This window comes from Nymphaea colorata, chromosome 2, assembly GCF_008831285.2.
Source record: "Nymphaea colorata isolate Beijing-Zhang1983 chromosome 2, ASM883128v2, whole genome shotgun sequence".
Lineage (NCBI taxonomy): Eukaryota > Viridiplantae > Streptophyta > Magnoliopsida > Nymphaeales > Nymphaeaceae > Nymphaea > Nymphaea colorata.
Window position 1 is genome coordinate 358,661 of NC_045139.1, and position 23,313 is coordinate 381,973.

At 39.5% G+C, this 23,313-nt stretch overlaps 2 protein-coding genes and 1 long non-coding RNA gene across 5 annotated transcripts; 2 read left to right on the forward strand and 1 right to left on the reverse strand.

The window, feature by feature from the left end:
• The first annotated feature begins 4,944 nt into the window (after positions 1 to 4,944).
• LOC116246848 (uncharacterized) lies at positions 4,945 to 6,742 on the forward strand. Its single transcript, XM_031618740.2, has one exon. It carries the CDS (start codon positions 5,730 to 5,732, stop codon positions 6,459 to 6,461), a length of 732 nt encoding a protein of 243 aa, XP_031474600.1. The 5' UTR covers positions 4,945 to 5,729; the 3' UTR covers positions 6,462 to 6,742.
• Positions 6,743 to 11,180: 4,438 nt separating this feature from the next.
• On the reverse strand, positions 11,181 to 17,534 carry LOC126409842 (uncharacterized). Its single transcript, XR_007572663.1, has 4 exons — positions 16,087 to 17,534; positions 15,903 to 16,016; positions 15,100 to 15,467; positions 11,181 to 11,514 (listed from the first exon to the last, which is right to left on the reverse strand). It is a non-coding gene; the product is annotated as an uncharacterized LOC126409842 (long non-coding RNA).
• LOC116248962 (inositol-pentakisphosphate 2-kinase-like) lies at positions 15,312 to 22,636 on the forward strand. 3 transcript variants are annotated; one of them, XM_031622021.2, is made up of 8 exons: positions 15,312 to 15,453; positions 17,552 to 17,665; positions 17,890 to 18,093; positions 19,464 to 19,611; positions 20,085 to 20,125; positions 20,257 to 20,367; positions 20,791 to 21,408; positions 22,425 to 22,636. In XM_031622021.2, the coding sequence occupies exons 2-8, from the start codon at positions 17,564 to 17,566 to the stop codon at positions 22,449 to 22,451; spliced, it is 1,251 nt and encodes a 416-aa protein (XP_031477881.1). In that variant the 5' UTR covers positions 15,312 to 15,453; positions 17,552 to 17,563; the 3' UTR covers positions 22,452 to 22,636. The 3 variants fall into 3 exon arrangements, with proteins under 3 accessions (XP_031477881.1, XP_031477879.1, XP_031477880.1); XM_031622019.2 differs by having other exon boundaries at positions 20,791 to 21,405; positions 22,427 to 22,636; XM_031622020.2 differs by having other exon boundaries at positions 15,314 to 15,453; positions 17,543 to 17,665; positions 20,791 to 21,405; positions 22,427 to 22,636.
• Positions 22,637 to 23,313: the final 677 nt, after the last annotated feature.

The window sequence follows — 23,313 nt, forward strand, 5'->3', positions numbered from 1 at the left end:
AAAGTTTGAATGCCGTAGCTTGGTTGACCGTTTGCTCCTGGCTGCCTGGCCTGCTGCTGCAGATGAAACTGACACCCACCAAATTTGAGCGAGGATTTAGGGGAGCTAGCTGCTGCTTGGTCCTTTTCAGATGCCAATTAAAGGGCTACAACAGTGCCAGAAATCCCAAAGTCCGTGAGTCTACCGTCTCTAAGTAAACAAACTTGAACTTCACTTCTCTCTCTCTCTCTCTCTCTCTCTCTCTATATATATATATATATATATATATATATATATATATATATATATATATATATATATATATATATATATATATATATATATACATGAAACTTATATATCTATAGTTTTCACTTCGTAATTTTGGCCCAGACTGCATTCAATAATTGAAACAAACTAAAATTTAATACAACTATCAAATAACATGTTACATGGTCGTGTGTTGGAGTTTCAGGAATTATGAAATGTGCATTTGTCTCTTGCGGGTTTTGTATGTATGGATAAGTATCCGAACACGGTTCGACACTCGGACCTATGGTTTTGGTTCGACACTCAGACCTATGGTCTTGTAGATGCATGTGACCAGCTTTCAATATTTTATCAATAGAGTAACAAAAATTCAGCTTGTTAGACTGACGTAGAGGACGTCCTTGGCTTGCCATGCATCAATCGGTTCTAGTAGTTCTTAAGGCTTTTTAAATGAAAACTTTGCATGAATTGATAGTGTACTTCTTTCTAAGCATCTCTCTTTCGAGTTCCTTTTACCGCCGTATGACGGTTCACATGTTACTCCCCTAAAAAGAGGGGTGCCCACTTTGTGTACATTTTTTATATGACAACTTGCGGGTCATTTTGATTCAACATTTGATAAGACAAGTTATTCGGGGTAGAACTAAGAAGAGGAGGTGCGGTAAATTAAGATACAAAATCAGTTGGGTAGTGAAAAGCAAATGGTGAAAGATGGAGGGTGAATCAAGAAAATCTATCTTTGCATACAAATTTAAATGGTAGCGTTGCATTTCGTATTATTTCCTGTGCCGAAGTCATAATCTTGCATATATTAATGAGTCAGTTCTTCTTAATCTTGCAAAACACTTGTTCTCAGAATGAAAAATGAAAAGTATCGATATTTATAAGTCACCTAAGACATTTGCGAAGAATACTTTTAAAAAAGTGCGCTCCACTTTTTTTTGTTGGAATTAAAAAAAAAACGTGCACATGCCATGTGTTGTCAGGACCTGGTTATATGCGTGTGCATAAAAAAAATTGTAAAAACTAAAATGAAAATAAAAAAACTAAAAAGAACATTTTTAAAAAAAATTACTTAAATGTTCCTTCCATTCTTATGGCTTGTACAGTTTGCGTGCGCCTTATACCCTGTGTTGCTGTTCACATTGTTTAGCAAGGCAAATGGAACGGCAAAGTGAAATTTTCTATAAGTTAAAACATAAATCAGACATATTTGTAAAAGTTAAGCGCCTTGTGGAAAATTTCCCCCCTTTTTCCTTCGCCGCCATTAAAATCCGCATCTCAAAATATCACGGTCGAATCAATGAGGATACTGCAAGATATGGACCGAATTTTTGTGACCTAACTCACGCTACGTTTAACCAACCCCCCAGCTCAAGCACCTTGCATGAGCACGTGCAACACTTAAGCACAAGATTCGCACTTGTGCATGTGCAGTATGTGTGTGTGTGCATGCGCGCACACGTATACATATAGATAGAAAAAGAAAAACGAAAAATACATGTGAGTGTCTGTGTGTGCATGCACGTGCATGTATACATATAGATAAAAAAAAACTAAAAAAAAAAGAAACAATTCCGGCCGGACAAGCAGGCAGTTGGTCATGAGTTCAAATTTCATTAGTCTCATTGAGATGATGTTTGCTAACATTTACATTGAAGACAAACAGAGGGCGCCAATTTCTATATCCAAATTGCCTTGACATTAAGAACTTTGTTGTTCCTAGTTGATGTAGCCGTCTTCTAGCTGCCATCAACATACATCACCGTCTCTTGTCAACCAGCTCGACATATTCCCATGTCACTCTCATGTTCTATATGAGCTATTTGGTAGCTAGGGTTTGCTAAGCAATTCGAAACTAAAGAGTGCCGGCATTAGGTTCGAAACTTAAGAACTACATGCAATCTATAAAATGGAACTGAGGGCCACATCACACCAGCCTCACAAAGTTTACTTATTTTATGTTAATAATTTCATATATTTGGTTGTTTATATATACAAATGTCCATTAATACATTAACGTTATTGAACTAATGCTTCCACCAACCAAAATTTCTGGCTCTGCCAATAAAAGGAACCTCTATCAAATCCAAATGAGAATCCTGAGAGGAAGATCGATTTGCTCCTTAAAATCTATGAGAGGGTGTTTGATAGCTTCAAATATGAGATCTAAGGTAGGTTCAGATCATTGAGAATCTCAAATATATAGATCAAGGTACCCCAAATATGAGGTTTTGATGGTAAAACTGAAGATTTCAAGTCCATGTTTTTTAGATAATTGCAAAATCCGGTATTTCTTTATACTATCAATCCCGCATAACAATGATCCCTAAGGTTTTCAAACACACCCTTAAATTCCAGGGCAAACTCTCCTCCTACCCTCCATTCTCTCTTCCCCCTTTGAGATGTACCAGTTTAAAGGCACATTGTAGACCTTAAAATTCATGAATTCAAATTTAACCCCCCCTCTTCAAAATAGATCAACATTTCAAAAATGAATACAAGGAGGCCAAACCTGTACCCTGTTTGGATGGGGGGCTTTTATCGTAGTTGGCTGGCGCACGGAGTTGGCTTAAGAGTTGCCTGAGTCAACTTGGATTGCTAGAAAACCTGGCTACGAGTCAAGGTTGGTCCGACCATCTCAGATTCACCATTAACTTGTCTTGGCTCACCCGATTGAAGTTATTTTAAAACTCGACTGAGTTTATGAGTCAACTCACCGACCAGAGCATGTGCCGATCTGAGTTTGAGTCCCGAATGTTTGAATCTATCATTTGCATGAGTGGTTACCTGGGCATGGGCCAACCCTAGACCAGCCCAGCCACTCAGCCGAGGTCGAAGCGAACCAGCGGGGTCAGGGTCCGCACGGTTCCATGATTGAGAGCGGTACGTCACCAATACGGTGGTCTGGCTTGCCTTGTCTCACACATTTTGTTTTATAATACGTGATGCATTTACTGCTTGTTGATTTAAAACTCAAAAGGGGCCGTACGCAGGCAGGAGTACAAAGATAAGGAGAGGGTTTGAAGGGTTGGGACCGTGCGTCCTCGGGACGTCCGCTCCCCCCCCCGATTCTCCCGCAAACTCATCGCCCCTACACCTGAGCTGGACTCCGCGGCCCTTTTCCCTCCCCAAAACCACCTTCTCCTTTGTTGTTCCGATACGGATATGCGGATCGGGTTCGCCTACCCCAATTTCAACTTCTTCGATTCGATATTCGACTCTGGTAACCAAAATTATGATCCAATTTTCCATTGAATCTGTACTATGATGATGTGTCCAAACATTGAATTCCAAATCCAATTAAATATCATTTCTCAAATCGGAATACAATTAAATTTTTATTCATTATCAGACCTTTTCGGTAGAATATTGGATGCAAATTTAATCCACCTATCACCATCCTTAAAAAGTGGGATATGTGATATGTTGCTAGGTAGATAGAAGTTACTCAAACATACTTTCGACCGTTAAAGTAAATTTTTTAAAGCATTCTCTAGGCAAAATTTGGCAAAAGATTAACTAGGAGCAATATTCCAATGAAGGATTGTTGGGAGATCGGCAATCCGCCTTTATTAAAAAAGGATCTAAGAACAAACGCCTAGCTAGAATGAATTCTGGATTCCATATAAGTGTCATAAACAGTGAGTTGAGTGGATTAAAAATGAATATCATGTGGCTTTAGACCTCGCTTTTTCACTTAAGTAGCTTTGATATTCTCTTTTATTTCACACACTTTCATTAATAAAACAAGATTCCTCCTAATAACGTGTGTCTTGCGTTAGAGGCATATATTGGTATCGCTACGTAGACTTCACAAGATTAAGGCTGGGCACCGGGCCGGGCTAAGCTGATAAGTTCCATTCGGACTCGATAATTTATTTTTAACCTTTTTATTAATATATATATATATATATATATATTTATTTATTTATAATATGTTAATATAATTAATTATATTTATATATTATTTTTATATTAAAAACTTTTTTTAAATTTAATCAGACCAGGCCTAGGCCGAGCTCAGGCTCTGGTTTTTTCGAGTCAGATAGAGCCCAGGCCCAGTTTTTGGATGTCAGGCTGGCCTAGCCCAATGCCGAGGCTTGCACATGACGCCAAAAGGCTAAAAATTTTGTGCACCAACAAGTTTTGAGATCCAATGCCAAGTTATTTGTTGAAAATATCGGCAATGCGGCAAATATAACATTTCGGTCGATACGGATCAGCTCATTTCATGTGATATCAGTGATTTAAAATTACTTTAATTTTCTATATTATTTTAGTAACATCTCAAGCGATAAGAGGTTTATTTAGCTAGCCGATACAGGCTGATATTTAGGTGAAGCAGTTTCGGGCCTCTTCTCGTATCGTTTTGTCGACTGAATGAGGGAGAGGGTGCTTTGGGGAGGGGCAATTCGGGCAGGACACAAAATGGCGTCGAAGCACTCGGCGATTAATCGCGTCATCGCGAAGATCTTTGAACGAGTCTCAGAAAAGCAAAGCCAGCCCTTGGGGGTGGTGGGGCCCACGGAAAACGCTCCCGACTCCTAACCATGGGTTAGCCCCATGGCGCCTTTACCGTGGTTAAATTGAATTTCCAGTTTCGAAAAGATCGACCTTTTTCTTTTTCAAAAACCCGCACATACTCACAACACTATAAAAGGAGCGTGCCGAGATCTCCACCTCCGCCTTCAAAGTCCCCGCCTCTCTCTCTCTCTCTCTCTCTCAGTGGGAGTACCCTCCTCTGTGCGTTCAGTCTGATAAGCTGCAGAAAACGAAGAACGGAGATATCTCTGAGTCCGACCGTCCTTTTCTCAGACGGAAGCTTGAAGCGAAGAAGTTGGATAATAGAGCGCACTCTGCGTGCCTCGATCTATCGTCCTTCTCTGGTTTTCTGTTTTCTTCTCTGTTGGTTTTTTGGAGTGCCCGGAGATTGTTGACCGGCGCCGCTCGAAGTCCGGAGTTTTAGTCGCTTTCTGAGATCGAAGAAGAGGCTTTTAGTTTTACGACGGGAAAACGCTTTGAAGAAAGCGGATATCATGAAAGCCTCGAGTTTAGAGGTGGAGTGGTAGAAGGGAGATTGATCTCTCCCGGGAAACATATCTTTCCCTCTGCGTCTGTAACGTAGGAATCTCTCCATTGTTTTGTTTTCCTCTCTTTGCCTTGTTCTGAGCAAATTTGCTTTTGGATGAGGAGAGGCTTTTTGTTCTCCCTGACATTGATCGCACATTTCTGGCCCTTGTCTGATTCTTCTTCCTAAATCTTCTCCATATTAAGCTAGAGTTCGTCATCTCTGCTGAAACTGAAAGTTTTCATTTTGCTCCTACCGAACCCTGCCTTCTTCGCTTCCTTTCGAGAAAGAGTTTATGAAGCCGACTGTTAACAGTGCTCCGGGAATGAACTAGATTTTCATATCCCTGATATTCTTATCCGGGAGACAGAGAAAAGCAAGTAAGCAGAAGAGGGAAAGAAAAACTGCGATGGACGGGTTCGAGTTCGACACGGTGAAAGCGGAGAAAGCCATGGCCATGAGGAAGTTCAAGAGGACGCACCATATAGGCAAGTTCTTCAGGTGTGTGGAGGCCTTTCTTGTCCTCTTCTTCCTCTTTCCCTGGTTCTCCTCTCGCCTTCCGGCGGCTGCAAGGGCCTCCGGCGACTACCTCTGCCTCTTCCTCCACATGCTCGCCAGCCAGAAGGTCGTCTTCTTGATAGGCAACGCCATCGTCGTCACGCTCCTCGCAAAATCCGGCCTTCTAGGCCGCCGGCGCCTCTCCGGCGACCTCTACGACGAGTTCATCCGCAACAGCGAGCAAACGCAGGCCTCCCGCGCCTGGGAGGGGTGCGACGACCCTCCCGTGGTCCCGCCGCGCGCGGAGCAGGGGCGGGGGGAGGAGGAGACGGTCTTCGAGGACAAGCCTGTCTGCGTCGTGGAGCAGTCCCGAGAGCCGCACGCTTATCGGAGGAGCCTCTCGGAGAAGCAGGAGGCAACCTGTCGGAAAATCGGACGAGAGCTGCGGAGGACAGAGACGGAAAAGAGCATGCGGGAGTTGAACCCGCCCTTGGGGGCTTGGTCCTACGAGTACGATGAGGCCTATGTCTCGGTGCTGAGCAGTGAGGAGTTCCAGCGCACCGTGGATGCGTTCATTGCCAAACAAATTCAATTCCAGCGCCAGGAATCTCTCGCTCTGGTTGTTCAGAGCCAATGCGACTAGGATGTTAGAGTTCCCCAAAAAATCCTGTGGATTTTTTTGCTTCATCTAGAGTTGCTATTTTGCTTAAGCCCTCCTATAAATATGAAACATTATATATTAATTTACATAAAATATGCAGATGAAGAGAGTCAAAGTCTTATTGTAATTATCTCACTCTATCTGTCGTCGAGATGTAAAATGCTTCATTTTGTACACATTTATGTAATTGGTTCCGTAGCTTTCTGCTGCAACAGGGTAAATGCCAAGTCTTTTGGGATTAATGCCTTCCCTCTGCAATTCAATTTTCTTTTGCCTTCTGTTTTGCTCTTCCTGATTCCCCTAATGATCTTAATTAGGACTGAACCTGGCTGTAAAAGAATGCCTGTGAAAAGTGTCAGGACAGTGTCGGCATTGGAAAAGGGTACTCAATCAAATTTTTCTGGAACGTCTTACAGCGACTTTATCTTATTGTACTTTAGGGGGAACAAGGTGGATGGCGCGAGGAGGCGACAAGAGCATTCCTTCCTGGGAGCCGCTGCCCCCGGTATTTTATTGTCGAATTGTCAATTCTTACTCTCTTGTGATGTTTTTTGGTTTAATTTTGTTCTTTCAAGCCGCTGCTGGAACAATTATATTGTTTTCTTCTTTTCCATTTTTTCACCTACTCAAGCATGGGATATTGTCGATCCATTTGTATATTGTAGAGTGGTGACATTCTTCCCCCTTCCTCTAGTCCCTCCGCCCCTTTTAAAATGATTTTGCCCGTAATCTGCTTTGTGTGCTTCGAAGCACCGGCGAGAAAAGACAAAGAAATGCCCACGAAGCCGACGGAAATAACAGTGCCAGATAAGTCTGCTTCCATGAGAGTACTGTGTACTGAACCTAACCCCGTCGGCCGGATGCGTGCCGGGGGCCTAGACTAGGAATGTAATTAATGAGTCTTGTATTCTTGTAGATATTTTGGACTTGGGAGGGACTTCTTCAGAGGCTTTGGATTGTATAAAATATTAGTAATCACATGCCATCTCTATCTCTTCTCACAGTGTTTGTTGGATCTAATTATAAGAGTCTGGATCTGGAAGCTTTCATCCCTTTCCCAGTGGGCATCGTCTGAGCATGCTTGTCGCCTGCCAGGTTTGCTCCCTCCGCATGAACAAAATTCTTGGTGTTGGCTCTATCGCTTCGAGCCTCTTGCTGTTGGTTGCTTCTCTGAGCCTTGTCTCATTCCCGCGAGGATAAAAGCGACGTGGTCTTCTGATTTCCTCTCGGAAGGTGGGTCGTGCCGATAAAAGATTAGTGCGCGGGTCTCTCATGTCGGGAAAACTTTAGCATCACGGAAACAGTGAATAGTTAATTTATTTTATTTTCACAGTACCCAAAACACACACTCTGTCTCTCTCTCCCCCTCCCTCTCTGCACGTTGATTAAACAGTCAATGGATTGGGCATCATAATTGTTTATGCTTTTGAAGATTAGCATCTGATTCCATTAAGATAGAAATGCCTGAGGTGAATGGAGGGAGGATACCACAGTGCACGCAGTAAGGGAATGGATTCCTCTCCTTGCTGGCAGCGTTTCCCCATCCTTTTCATGGTTCGCATAGGGCGCAGGCATGGAGACCCACAGGCCCCCAAAAGTCAATTTTCATGGTCCCTCTCTCTCTCCCTCTCTGGTATATATTATATGCCTAACCCAATCAGCAAAACTACATGACAAACGTCGAAAGGATGCCAATATTTACTAACTGTTCACTTTTTTTTTTCATTTTTTTTCTCTTTCTTATTCCTCAGAAACATTTAAAGAGCGTCTGATTTGCATATTTTGGTAAGTGGAGAGTGGGGACTGCCTTTAGAATCGGGGGATTCGAGCACATGGATGCAGGATTTTCCAGTACTGTAAAAAATCACAGCCTGTAATTTCACACCCTGGAACTTTCTTGGTCGCGACAGAACATATATTAATGCATAAGAGAAAGCACAACGCAATTGTCGAATTTAGGTTTCGATCCTGTAGAATATATTACTTATAAGGTACAGTTTTTAGTTCTGACCTAAAGTATATATGGACACAGTGTTCTTCACCTATATAAACCATAAAAGGAGATTCATGCCAAACTGTAACAAAAGCAAGTATTTTGGTCCACCAAATTACCTTTTCATGAGCTTAAACATATATATCCGCATGTATGCATGCACTATGCATGGCAGGACATGCAGGCACACAGAGATATATACACAGCAAGTGTTGTCACAAAATGACACGGTTGCTCCTTTATTTTAATCACTTACTGTTATCAACTCCTCCACCACCGCCGTCACTGCCACCACTTTTGCTGCCATTTATACACATATTATAATTAAAATAGCAACAACAATACTAGTTTACTACTATTATGCATGCCAATGAAAAACGGTAAAGCTGGTTGGAGACGGACATAAAATAATGAGAAATCATGCCAAACCAGATGAGGGAAATTGTTTGCATTTAAGATTGGTTCATATCAAAATACAATCCTGCTTTTGCTGTGTTGATAAAGTGAGGTCAGATTGCTTAGACAGTTCTATACCCACTCTTTGTTTTTTCCCCCAAAATGTGGTTACAGTTCAAATATTAACGCCACTCTCCCTCAAAAATCCCATCCACTTGCTCCCTGGAATATATTCCCCCTTTCTCTCGGTCTTGAGTTTTTACGTGAAAGAGTTATTTATCCATATGTACACAGACAAACGGCGAATTTTTGTTCGCGGAAGAAAAGAGAGGAGGAACCAAGAATATTTTTTTGTTCCTGTCTGATTTTGATGCGAACTCTTTCTTTTTCCTCTAGAAAACGCGAAGAAATAATTCGCATCCTTCCAATATATTTGCAATTGTGGGTTTCATTTTTGGTTTGATGGAGAAGGCAGCAGCTTTAATATGCTCAAGTACCAAAAGTGACCCTTTGTCTTGACAGGCAAATTCTAGAAGGCCTCCATTGGGATTGGCTGGGGACAAAAGCTTCAAGGGGTGTTTACTGTGGGCACTGGTTTTCTGGTGTTTGATCGAGAGAGAGGGGCGTGGCCTTCACCTTTTTCCACTACCCAGGCGGCCATGAGAGGCCAAAAGGCAACAAGGATCTGCAAAACAAAGAATCCACTCAGGTCATTACCCTTTTTAAAGGGACCTCAGCACAATGCTTCTCTTTTCTCCCTGAGAGGTTCTACCTGACCTGGTTCGATGCTTGCTGCTCTTTCCTTTATTTATCCCTTTTCTTGCCTCCATATTGCACCATAATGTGCCGCAGACTCTCTCTCTCTTCCTATATATATGTATATATACATATTGAATGGTGACTCCAGATTTCCATTAGTCACCCAGCTATTTAATTAGAGAAGTTTGATCGATTATGATGGATGGTTAAAAGAAAAAAAAAAGAAAAAGAAAAAATGACAGATATTTTCATTATCTAGTATTAATTCACACCTTTTATCTTGACTTTCCTGGATTTCAGACTGCTTCTTAAGAAAAAGGACCCCACATTTAAGTTCACCATGTTCCTGGTCCTTTTACTCTCTGTCTCTCTCTCTCTCCATGTTTGCATGATTGAGAGTAGGTAAGGAGGAAAGAGCAAGGAAATATACCGAGGTACAGACGGGGATTCTGTAAGACACATTTCAAGGAACATATATATCAAGAAACGTAGCCTACCTGCCAAGCATATCCTATTCCTAGTCTGCCACTTGCCATGACCCTTCGTTTTACATCGGCCTCTCCTGCAACTTCCTGCGCACAGTCCACAGACTTGACTCCACGAATAAGCAGGAGGCCCACCCCTTGTATATTTATTTTTGTTCTGAAAGGACACACACCCTCCTCCCTTCTCAATGCCTCAGCAGAGGCCTTAATTTACAAACACTTTCTTTTGGATGAGGATCCAAGTAAACGTCAATGGCGGAACCATGCATTGAATTTGCAAATCAAGTGTTTGTACATTGTCTTGCCTGAAGAGACCACCAATTCAACTACACACTAAATGTGAGATTTGGTTTCTTTGGTAATATCTCTTGGATGACTTCATACTGTAGTGTTTTGTAGTTGGCCGTATGGGCAGTAGTCAATTATGTCGCAAGAAGGAAAACGATGTTTATTGAAAGGTTCTTCACTCGAGCACAAAAAAACAAAACACTCATTTCTCAGTTAGGCTATTAGAATCATCATCCATATGAATCATGATTGGTGTCATATGCTTGTAATCAACAAACTGCGACTCTAAGAAAATCATTGAATCACCTCTCGAAGGATCGAGATCCAGAAAGCATGTTTAATATATTTAAGAGGGCATTGTGCATATGGATACGTTTCCTGTCTACAGAAAGTGTAAAAAGTTCAGCACCTAGTTCCAGAATCTTAAATACATTCGGAAGAATATATTCTTATTGTGTTGGGCACTAGTTAGGTTTCCTAGTTCTCCAAGGTGCCTGATAGCTTTCACACATAATTGAAGAAAACTGTTGTGTTTGTATTTGTCTATATGACTACTACAGGTGGAGGAAAACAGAAGGTGTTTGAGATCAGAAAATCAAGCTGCCTGAATCAATTCCCAACTAATCTTGCCATTCTATATGGAAAAACTCTGTTTGAAGCGTTCCAGGGTCTATTATTTCCCTTTCAATCTTATTAGAGGTAGCTTATCAGTTGTACATGTAATTGCTGGATTGTTCTACCAAGCATTTGAAATTTAGTTTGATAGCTAGCATGGTTTCATATAATACCAAAAACACAGTGTACTGTTTAGACAAAAGATGACTATTCTGGTTTTTTCTAGGAGATGATAATGACATGCCAACATCCATTTACTCAACCTTTTCCCTTTCCTGTGTTATCCCAGCGACATGGTTGGTCACCTTTGTGGAAAAGGCAGGTATCCTTTTCTCTAGAAAAGGAATTCTTTTTTCTCATCCTTGCAAGACCACCATATTAAGCAAAGCTAAAGTATGTGCATCTGGTAACTCGTCCTCCATCACTAGATCTCCACTTAATTCCCCAATGAAGCCATAGACAATCTCATCGTAACTTAAAGAACTATTACCAGTAAAGCCTACACAGAAAAAGATGATTATAGATTAGTCAATTAGATTTCCAACTAAAGGACAGGTGCTTTTGGGGCCCTGACAGCAAACTTAGGCCGAGTGCTAAAGGTGTTTCAGTGGGTGATGTGCCACGTGTCAAGCAGTGATTGGAGCAACTACTAGATATGAAGAAAAAAAAGGGAGGAAGGGGAAAAGGAAAAGAGCAACAGGACCATGAGTGAAGCAGAAAGCCTAAGCAACAGGGAGGAATCACTCAAAGAGGAAGGCTGAATAAAAGTTTTGGATCCTAAAATGGTGTTGTGCTGGGGCCTTTCACCCCACTTTAGACTGTTAATGGGGAACAACGGGCACCATTGAGATAAGAATGCCACTCCATCTCTTGTTGTCTGTGGGCTGTAAGAAATCATGACCTTTCTATAACTCTTTAAACCAATGCATTGATTTTGATGCTTCTCACGATTACATGATAAATGCGCAAAATGCTTTTCCTTTTTTAAGCATAGATTGTGAAAGAAAATTCTGAATTTGAGATCACAGAGAGACAGAGAGAGAGGGAGCAGGGTGGTCCTGAATTACCAACGTGGATCTGATTTCTGATGGGATGGCATGAGTGATGCAGAAGCTGATCCAAACTCACCTTTCTCTTGCAAAAAATCATTAATTTGGACCTACATTTGGATAATGATTGTTGGTAATCTTAAATATGCAAAAGAAATTTAGTTTTCTTGGTAGAAGGATTATCTTGAGAACGATCATATTTATATTTAGCTTAGGATTATTTTCTGTGAAATTTGCTTTGTTTTCCTTAATCCCTCAGAATTTTCATTCAGTTTCGCTATTTTTTCCTTGTTTTCTTAGTCAAAGGTGGAAGTTCATAGCAGTGGAACTCATCTTTTTTTATGCAAGTAATCACATCTGTAAGAAGTAACAGGTTGGCAAAATTCCTTATCCATCCAACTGGTTTGAATGTAACCTTCCCCATGACTGCTTTCTGAACTTCATTCCTTTAATTGGTCAGCTGTTTGCGATGATCAGCCATGTAAAATACAAACATGGTAAGAAATCAGGGTCAGTAACTGTTGAATAGGTTAGGAAAATTGTCAGCTATGAGATTGAAGATATTGGATTGGAAACTTAAATTGAACATCGAAAGGGAAAAATATCTTGTTTTCCGTGAAATAGGGGAAAAGATCTTGGCATTATCAGTTTAATGGTTGCAGCTAATTTGCTGCAAACAAGTTACTGCAAAAACAAAAAATCAGGTCTGACCACTATGCAGAAACAGAAGAGCAAAAAATCAATAAGCCAAACTTTTGAAGGAGACCGAGTTGTTTACAGATCTCTGTCGCTTTTAACTCATGTAGGCTGTTACCCGTCGAATTGACACTTGAGATTTCAGTCTGGTTTTGATAAAAATCGGCCGGTTTGATCCAAGTTCTTGTATGGTGGCCACAATATTTCTTCATTGGTATGAAATCGACATTCTACTGGTATGAACCAACATTTGTATGCCTAACTAGAAGTCCAACTTGGCTGATCCATCTGAATTTCATGAACAATCTTGGCCTACTTTGCTCTTCATAGTCTCTTGATGGTTAAGTTTCACATGCTTCAGGTTCATGATCTTAAGCAGTTGGACTCAGTTGTTTGTGTGAACCACAAACTCACACCAACCATGGATGCAAACAGAAAGGTACAACGTACCTAAAGATCTTCTAAGATTGGAAATGTGTCTAGTGAGGGGAATCAAGCGACGTCACAGTTCTGTCGATCTTAACATCAAATCTACTCCCTCAAGTCGTCATCAATGAGCAGGGATGGTCTTCCTGTGGGAAATATCTTTCTCAGTGGGGAGCCGTGACTCAGTTCACATGAAACTGAAGTTTTGCAGAAAAATATTTATTGGTTCCGACCTCCGAATCCCAAATGAGGCATCGGTTTCAGTGGCCTCCATGAGAAAGACACCGTGTCTGATGAAAAAAGAGGTACAAAATGCCGGCGAAACAAACAGGCCCTCGACGAATTTGGCATGTTTGTGATCTCATGGCCGCCTAAACAACAAAGATATATAAATAGGGGATTAACCAACAAGTTTACATTTGCACCAAACAAGCTGTCGTTGGTTGTCCAAGAAAAGGAAATCTTGAAGGGCCTTAAATAGATGGGACAATGAGAGGAAACTGCCAATCACTGAATTTCTAAAATCTGAGAAGAGGCATTAACAGCGGACTGCAATCACCTTCTTCTTTTCCTTCCTCACCAAGGAAGAACAATCTCGTGGCCGAGACATGAATGGTTCGGGATTCCTTGGGTAATCACTTGGGATCCCCGCTTATGGAAGCGTTCGTTCAATAATCTTACAGTAAAGGATAACTGTTATGAGTTTCGAACTCGCAGTTGCCTAATTATCCGTAGCAATGCTGTATACATAGGTTTCCAAGGCGTATCGGAAACCTTAAACCAAACACTATGTGAGCCGATACACATCTGCTCGCATCGGCCACTTTTGTAGATTAGGAAAAGAAAACAAGTTTGTTTTGTTACTGATCTACTGAAATATATACGCCCATACACGCAACATGGTCCTAAAATTACTCGGCATTTCGCATCGCAGAGATTCATGTTCATAGATTCAGTATGCTGCATCCTTTCTAGCACACTGCCCATTTTGTAGATTTTCTATAAGTTCTTTTTACAAACAGACTGATCTTAAATGAGGTAAAGTGCAGGTTTGAGGAGAACATTTGGAATCAAACTCGATTCAAGTTGAAATTTTTGATGGAATTCAAATCATATTACTTTTAACAACTGATTAGAAAGTGATGCATGAATGAGTTGAGCGAACTAACTGAAAAGGAAAAGATCCCAGGAGGCTGAATGCGCGGAAGGAATTGACAGAGAAAAGTTCATACTTTGGAAGATCAAAACAAGAGGCTTCTGATTTTCTCTACCCACTCGTGGCTTTGTCAAAGCTCGACATTTTGAAGGAACCCCACATCTAATTACTCGTCAGTTTAATCATGCTATAATATTAATTAGAAGGTCACAGCGTGCTTGTACGCTAAGCCGTAGAATTTGCTGGGATGTTTGTCTAAGATAGTGGACGGGGTTTAGTTTTTCAGGTCCTGGTTGCAGAATGGATCGAAGATTGCCCATAGTTCTTTGTTAGATTTCTCAGGGTCAAAAATTCAGGTTGGCAGAAAGTTTCTGCGGACAAAATTTGCCAATTATTTTCTATCAAGAAAGGATTCAAGCGACATTGATTCATGATTATGAATGACAACCTTTCCAATGTCCATTATAATCTCCTTGCATTTCCGCTTGACGTATCTGCGAAAAAAGGGTCCTCAGAAAAGAAAACAAATACAGTGACAGTTGTTCGAATTCAAGACTACTGGTTTTAATAGTTTTATTGGTGATGTATATGTATCGAATATAAGTTATTTATTTAAAATGAAATCCAAATATTTATCTGTCATTTTCTAAATGCCAACCTTTTAACCAGATCTTAAGCGGAGAAACACCGATATCTAATCTTTTCAATAAGTAGAAATGCAAATACGGCGATATATATTTGGATTAGAGAAAATTACCTGCATCCAATCTGCAATTCTAAAAAGTCAGATTTTGACTAGCGATATAACATCCAGCCGAGGCCCGAGGGCCTTTTATTCCTTTTACTGAGCAGGGTCGACCTGCAGGATTTCTGACTTGCACGGTTTAGCATGTAGGCGCAGCAAGGAGGGCCTTAATTCTGACGTGCTTGCCACCGCCAGCAGGAAGACGTGCCAAATGTCTGCGGAGACAAGACGCTAATCTCTCTCACTCTTTCTCCCCCTCTCTGGTCCTTCATATCTGTGTATCTACTCTTTCCTTCCTCTTGTTTTCTCCTTCTCTGTCATTCTTGTTGAGTTGCGTGCATTGAGGACCAGCTCGCGCAAAGAAAGGTACCGATGTCTATCTGTTAATTGCACTGTTGGTTACATCTCCACAGGAAAGCTATATCCGTCTGCATGATTCTATGTGATTAATATTGTGCATCTGTATTTCTATGAGCTTGAGTCGGATGATGTTCCTTATATGCAAATATGTTTTGATTTATCTCGTAGACATCACTGTCGTATGTACATGCCTGTCTATCCTTCCTCTACCAGCTTTACTTAGATCATGATAATTGTTAGTTAATGCCCTTGCATGCCATCATATCTCGTAAGCACGAGCGATGCATAACCTATGCATCCCCCTGCTTATCATATAGCTTAAAGAATGGAAATGAAGAATCGAAGCGTGTGATGGGGAACGACTGATTTATCTTGCTGCCTCAATGTTGCTTCCCCCTTTTGACCTGGCATGTGCAGAAAGTAGTAATGATTGAAAAAAAAAATGGAAAGCATACCTTGGGCCTTCGCCGGTGGCCTTGTCGATCACCGGAGTTGGCCACTGAAACCGGGCAGGGCAGGCGGGAGGCACTGGCTGTTTATTCTCCCGCCGAACCCAAAACCTTAAAACCCTGAGTAAAGAAGAAGGGAAAACAAAAATGAAAATAAAACAAATGAATGAAGGAATAAATGAAAACTCACCATGGGTTTGGCAGGCGCCGTCCCACCGTCGCTGGCTGGAGCTGCCAGTGGTTGCCGGAGGTGGCCGGAACAGCCGTGAGAAACTTCGGTCGGATAAAAAAAATCGAGAGGAGAGAGAAAGAGTGGGTGAAAATGGCAGATCGGGCTTGAGATGGGGTTTATATACGTTCGATACGAAAATTTTCAAATCCGCGCCTTCAGAAACACTTTGTGATTAGTTTGTGCTTAACTCGCCTCATTTTCTGAAAAATAATTGCAAAAAATGACTCGCGACCCTTTATTTTACAATGTTAATAACTTTACATGTTAATAAATTTTAAAAGGAGTAACTTCAAATTATGTAAAACACGTTTTGCCTCGTTTTACATGTATCTTATGTTAATAATTGCATACAGATATAAATTTGGAGAAGACTTGATTAAAATTATGCATCCACATGTATATTATTATGATATTATGGCTTTGCTAACTAATGTATATGAATCGTATGATGGTCATTTCTAATACTTTATTTACTCTGATTGAGCATACACATTTATGCATGATTAGTGGTTGCGAAGAGTTTTGCATTATGGCTGTAAGCATACCAACAGATAATAAATAATGCATGCATGTGCATAGACATCCATGTATTGTGGTTGTAATTGCCTGTTATACGTTTTCATCATCCATATGCATATTTTATATTGAAGATATGTATTAAATCTGTTGATTTCATGTGGTGATAAGGTATGTCAGAATAAACCAATTGTAGACATCGTACTGACAACTTCATCAAGTTCTCATCCCTAATTTTCCCTTTGAGGAGATCGTGAATAGAAAATATGGTGACAAGGCTACTGCACTGTACGATGATCTGATGCTACCCAACTGAACCCTGTTATGATTTGGATTTTGCAATATTAAATGTCCTAGACATTTGTATTCTCTACCTTTCATGAAACATTTACTTAGAAGGTTTGTTTTAATTTATTAATTAAATGTTGGCAGTTTGGAGTTAATTGGTAATGATGTCTAATGGTATTACAAGTTGATTTTTTGAAAATTTATTTCCATGTGCTATGATTTTTAATTCAAAACGATTTTGGATTTTGAAAAAATAGGGTCGTCACATGGTCTGCCTATATTCGGTTGAATTTTGGTTATTTATCTTTTTCTATGTTTGATTTTGATCTTGTTGCATATGGTTCCTCTGTTTTCTTTGCAAAATCAATGTCTTGGCAATTTTTGTATTCCACCTCTATAACAGGTTCTGAGGTTAGCACCATCTCGCTGAAACTTGTCATATTTGTAGACTGTAAGTTCTTCTTTTAGCGAGACGAAGCTTTCTCCTTTTCCACTCTCTCACGCGCCGTGACTTCTATCTTTCGGTAGTCATTAAGTTACTGTTTTTCAGAGTTGACTTCCCTGTGTAGGTTTGGGATTATGGGTTTTTTCTATCCTTACGAATGTGCAGTGGCTGCAGTTGTTCATCAATATGGAGCTGATTCTGGAAGAAAAGGATGCAGATGATTGGCTATATAGGGGAGAAGGAGCTGCCAATCTAGTCTTGGGATATTCTGGTTCTTCATCTGCATTTGTATGTTGATTCTTGGAGCTTTCCATACTTCAACTTTTGTTTCTAGTTTTGTGCAACTGCTGTATTGAGTGCTTGTCCTTCAAAATATCAGCTCATCGGTTCGCTTTTATAACTTCTAGCGTTATATTTTCGGCTGGTCTGATGCTTACAATTCGTTAATGTTTTTTTTCAAAATGTTCATGGTTATTTTACTTTGCGTTCTTATCCACTTCTGGATATTTCAGGTTGGCAAAGTCATCCGTGTCCCAAAGGCTTCTCTAAAGAAATCTGAAGCAGTCACCAGTGCTACAATCTTGACCACACATGAACAGCTTCTTTGGAAAGACATGCCAGAACTTGTGATATGCTCTTCAAAAGAAATGATCTCCCACTTTTTTGCCCTGCACGTAATGTGCCCTTTGTTAGGTTACACACATACTGATGCAGGGGTAATCTTTAATAACTAAGAAACAGTTACTGTTTTCAGATATCATTTTTTAATACATGATGATTTTTCTCATGTTATGTTCAAGAAGATAAAGTTGTTATTCCATTCAAGAAATTAAAGTTAGGACATGTATAAACAAATTAAATTTAAGAAATTTTATGAGATCGAAATAACTATTGCAAAGTTCATGATAGCACATCAAGTTATTGGTCACTTTTATACCATTTTTGCCATTTTTCTGTTTTAGTTCAACGGTTGGGCATTGCCAGAAAGCAGCTCCTTTGGTTTATTGAAGAAGATATAAATTATTTGTAATTTGTTGTATTTTGTGAGATTATGAGACAAATGTTCAACAATTATCCTTTCATTTTTTCCCTTATAAGATGGTAATTTTGTTTTTACTGTGCTTGAAGTTCATTGCTGTTCATTATGGAAAACTAATCAAAACTTCTGCAAAAATGCAAGAAGCCCAAGATAAACTTTGTTATTCGGATTGAATTCCAAAACTATAATGAATCATAGAAATGGCTTGGGAAAGAAAACTCTTCATGGTCTCTGCGTCTGTTTTCGAACATGACTACATAAGTTCTTCAGTCTTGTCTATCTTAATTGTAGTAGCTCAATTCACTCTCACACCGGGCTCGGGCCCCTTGGTCTGACGGATCCTAACATGCTCCCTAGCAGTTTCAGTTCCAATCCGAAGAAAAACTAGGAACCATGACAACTAATCACTTAACAACTCTCCCAAGATTTCTCACAATCATAGATGCATGACTAAACTTTTGCAGTGTTATAATCTACACCTTTTAATGCACACGTGTCCGCACGTGTGGGACCTTAGGTCCAAGTTTTGAACTGGCTTTGATACTACTATAGCAACCCAACCCACTCTCCACTCCTGGCTCATGTGAGATAGTTATTTATATGCATAAAATATAAACTAGTGTACAATAGGACCTAGAATGTATTTTGTCTTGTCCAGTACCCATGCCCATGTGTGCCTATGTCAACTCGTGTACAACACCCGTTTTGTTACACATCCTTGCAACATAGTCTATACCTTGCTAACATGGAAATCATTCAATGGCTGGAAAGTTTTGGTTCTTGTTATGCAATATGGCAATCACCATCTTCTTAAAGTGCAGTTTAATATTAAAGAAGCCTTTGATGGGTTTTGTAAAAAAACAAGAGCAGATGTGTCTTTATTTCTTTGAGAATGATTTTTCATGATCTATGGATTGAATAATTTGTTCAAGGAGCATATACTGGGAATTGTTAAATTTGCACTTCAGCTTTTATTCTTCTGTTTGATTCAGAGATCATGCGCTTCATGGTCCTAATTTTGGATAGCCTTTTTCTTGAACTTGTCAGAGGCTGGTCCGAGTATCAAAGGAATTCCTTGAGGAAGTGGAGAAGAGGATTATTGGCCTGCGCCCAGTTTGGCGTGTTGACGCTGCCAAAGTCAACACATTCTGTGATTATGCTCTTCTTATGTCTGACCATTCTTTATTTTCACACGGTAAAGATAATTCATGTGCATTTTTCAAAATATGTGACTGTGGTAATGTAACTGGTGTATGTTATTTTGTTGTATTAATTGTTTCTGTGGGCTACTCATTTCAATATTTATCTCTAGTACATTTCCAGCAATTCATCTGGCCTGAGCAAATTAAATAATGTGAAAGCAGTTTTATGTATTCAGTAGCGTGTCAAGTGTGAATACTGAGGATTAAGAAAAAAAACTATATTGGGAATCATAAATTCAGCATTTCTTGCTTCATTGTCTGTTGCATTGTGACTTATCATGAACTTGAAGCACCCTTAATCTATACAAGCAGCTAATAAAGAATTTTGAAAATGCTTCTTAGATGGACACATTTCTGTTTCTTTCTGTAGGTTCTTTTGTTTTTCATGCTTCCAGTTTTTTCTTTTTCGCTTTTTATTTTCTCACTTGTGTGCAAGCCTCAAGGTGGCTTTGTTCTGTCATTTCAGGTCTGCTGTCAGAGAGCCACTGCATTGCTGTGGAAGTAAAGGTGTCTTTTCTGAAACTTTAGTAAATAAGTCCTGTTCTGCTTTGCTGTTTCCTTCCATTGACACTCTCATCTTGTGACCTCTTTTCTTTCCTTTTCCCCTGTTCGCTGCCCATTGGGTTACAACTAACCAGCCAAAATGTGGATTTCTTCCTTTCTCAAGTTTCATAGCCGAAGCAAATGCTATCAAGAAGAAGGTCTCTCGTTTCAAAATGCACCAAGCCCTGAAATTTCATCAAGGAGAGGTATTGATTCTCTCAAATTGCTATAGAAGTCTAGATTTAAACCAAACTGCAACTGACTTTGAGAGGATTTTCATGAAGTTGAAGTCTTCGGTTACAAGGTTCACAAATTTCAAGTTGCTACATTATTTACAACTATTTGCTAATATGTCATGCTGCTTTTACACGTTACAAATTTCACACATTGTAATTGCCTTCGACTCCTAAACAAGTTGTTCTTTGCTCCTTTTTCATGTGAACCTTTGTACACTCTTTTGCTTTCTTACCTGGTTGCACCAAGCAGACAAATAGTTAGTTTGGAAATGGATTTCCAAAAGCTCCAGAAAGCTTGACACTTTTGGGAGTCTTGTTTGCTAGTTCATGTCTTGGTAGGTTTTCGTCATACATTCTCGTCTCACCCATGATTCCTGCCTGGTTTTGTTTCAGATATCAGAGTTAAGCCTATATGATCCGCTAGGTTTATTCTCTGGATCTAGAGAAAGAATGTCCCATGCTATTGAATCTCTCTTCACTACTCCACAAAACAATTTTCGTGTGTTTTTGGATGGATTGCTCATTTATGGCGGCTTGGGTGGTTACTCTGAAGCTACATGTTCTTTGATGGATGCATGTGAAAGAGGCAAAGAATTTGTGGGTATGCTTGATGGTGTGATCAAGGCTAGCAATGATATGCGTCTCTCAAGCTTTATAGAACTGGTTACAGAGGCATTTCACCATTCTGGAGTACTAAATAAGCTTCTTGAGGTTCAAAAACTTGACCTATTTGATATCGAAGGGGCAATTCATGCATATTATGACATAATCTCGCAGCCATGCAACATATGCAAGAACTTGCATGATGAGGAAATGATACAGCGGTGTTCTTTCTTCCATTCTCTTCCATTGGAGGAGAGCTTAAAAATCGTAAGGGAGTATCTCATATCTGTAACTGCAAAAGATTGCAGTGTTATGATTAGCTTTCAACCCAGACGTGATGGAGAGATGGATGACATATATGACTCTATCTATCTGACATCAACAAGTCAAAGTTTCAATTACAAGGTAATAGTAATACTGAGGGTTTATTTCTGTTGTTACCATCATAGCTGTTCAAGCCTGGGCTAGCTAGCTAAGGTTTTACATAATAAATTAAATCATGTATAGTTATTTGTTTTACACGCTCATCCATCTTCAGCATTTGTTTTCTTGTTCTTTTTTAAGTTCCTGTCAAAGATAATTCTTTATTTTAGTTTGTTTTTACGGATGTTTGCTTATCAAAGAAGGTCTTGCTTTTTTATTCGTTTCTCTTGAAAAGTCCTGAGGAAATTCATCAAGTAATTGTGATACCATAGAGGACATTGTCTTTTTGGCATGGATTTATGTTCTACAACTTCATTCGTGTTATCACCAGACAACAGTTGTTTCAATTCATATTATTTCTGTGGTTTTGTGTTAATGTACTACAATTGGCTTTACATAAAATGTCCGTTGCTGCTTGCTTCATCATTCAAAGTCTTGACTTAATGTATAAGCTTCAATGTGTCTGTGTATAAATATATATCGGAACCTGTACGTCTTAAATTTTGTTCGCAGCTTGACAATGGTACTGCTTTTTGCCTGTTCCTACATGTTGACTACTTCCAAGTTCCAAGGATGAACATGATTATCTGTTTCCTAGTATTTGAGTATTATTCATTGTAATGAAAATGAAGAAAGAATCAAGTTATGTGCTTAAAAGTACCTATTTAGCAAAATCCTAATAGACTATTTCTACTTTGGCATGTCTTCTATTGCCAAGATCCAAGGGGCAAAATATGTGATCTCATCACTGCAAAAAGCACTTTGTCATCATTAAATTTGATTCCCAGTTGCACTGAGATCTGATCAGCAATCACTTTTACAGTTAATTGTGCAATTGCTTTTTTCATTCTGTATCATGTGCGTGTGTGTGTCTTTTCTCACTCATTAGTCAATATGAAATTTTACTTACTGTTTCCTGAAGAATATTGGTTGGCTTCAATTGTTGTACTGTTGGTTGCTTTTATTAAATAATTAACATGAGCGTATTTAAATACATCCACAGGTTCACTTCATTGACCTTGATATGAAGCCTTTGAAAAAGATGGTTTACCATTATGAGTTGGACCAGAAAATAACAAGTTGTTATCGCATGCATATGGTGAAAGCAGGGGCTGGAAATTGTGAGTGTGTCCAGAATGCAAAACCAAGGACTGGTGTAATTGATATCAAACATGAGCAATCAAATAAAGTGTGATGTTGATTTTTCTTAGAAGCACACACTTACCAAAAATGGAATGCTTATGGTATTTTTCACATTTACTTGGAACTTTTGCTCATTACTTTCCAGCACTACACAGTGTGCAAGAATGTCTTTGATGCCGCTTAATGTGGCATAGGCTACTGCTTAGAGCAGGTAGACGTTCACCTTTCACATTTATTTTGGATATCTGTAACAGAAGAAACCTTGAATAAAAGCTTCACCTCATCTTTTGTTCAGATAACTGTATTTTTGTGCTTTATTTGGTTTCTGGTTTCTCTTCTTTTCCTCAACTAGGAGAGCTAGAATTGACTGATTCTACTACTGTAAGTTGATAATAACTGCTCTAAAATCACGGTGATCAATAGACTTTATTAGCTAAAGAATCCCCATATTTGCAAGTGCAAAAGCAAATGCCTACATATAAGTAACTTGCTTAGTGAAATTACGTGGAATTTGAACAGAGCCTATTTCTGAAATTTAAACATAATTGACTTCATGTGCAATCTAATGCGACAATAGTTTTTTGTTGTTGTACATTAATATTAGTGGGAGACACGTTGAGCAAGAACTCATGGATTTGAGATTGGTCACTTTTAATAATGTTTGAGAATTTGTGGTGCTCTTGAGGACTGAATGACTTTTTGCTCTTTTATACAAATGGCACAGCTTTCCTTTCATCTATATGCATG

Excerpts from the sequence above, each read along its gene's own strand:
- LOC116248962 (XM_031622019.2), top strand. The coding sequence starts at position 17,564 with ATGGAGCTGATTCTGGAAGAAAAGGATGCAGATGATTGGCTATATAGG. Across the intron at positions 18,094-19,463 it reads ACACACATACTGATGCAGGG|AGGCTGGTCCGAGTATCAAA; the intron begins GTAATCTTTAAT and ends TGAACTTGTCAG. Across the intron at positions 20,126-20,256 it reads GCATTGCTGTGGAAGTAAAG|CCAAAATGTGGATTTCTTCC; the intron begins GTGTCTTTTCTG and ends ACAACTAACCAG.
- LOC116246848 (XM_031618740.2), top strand. The coding sequence starts at position 5,730 with ATGGACGGGTTCGAGTTCGACACGGTGAAAGCGGAGAAAGCCATGGCC.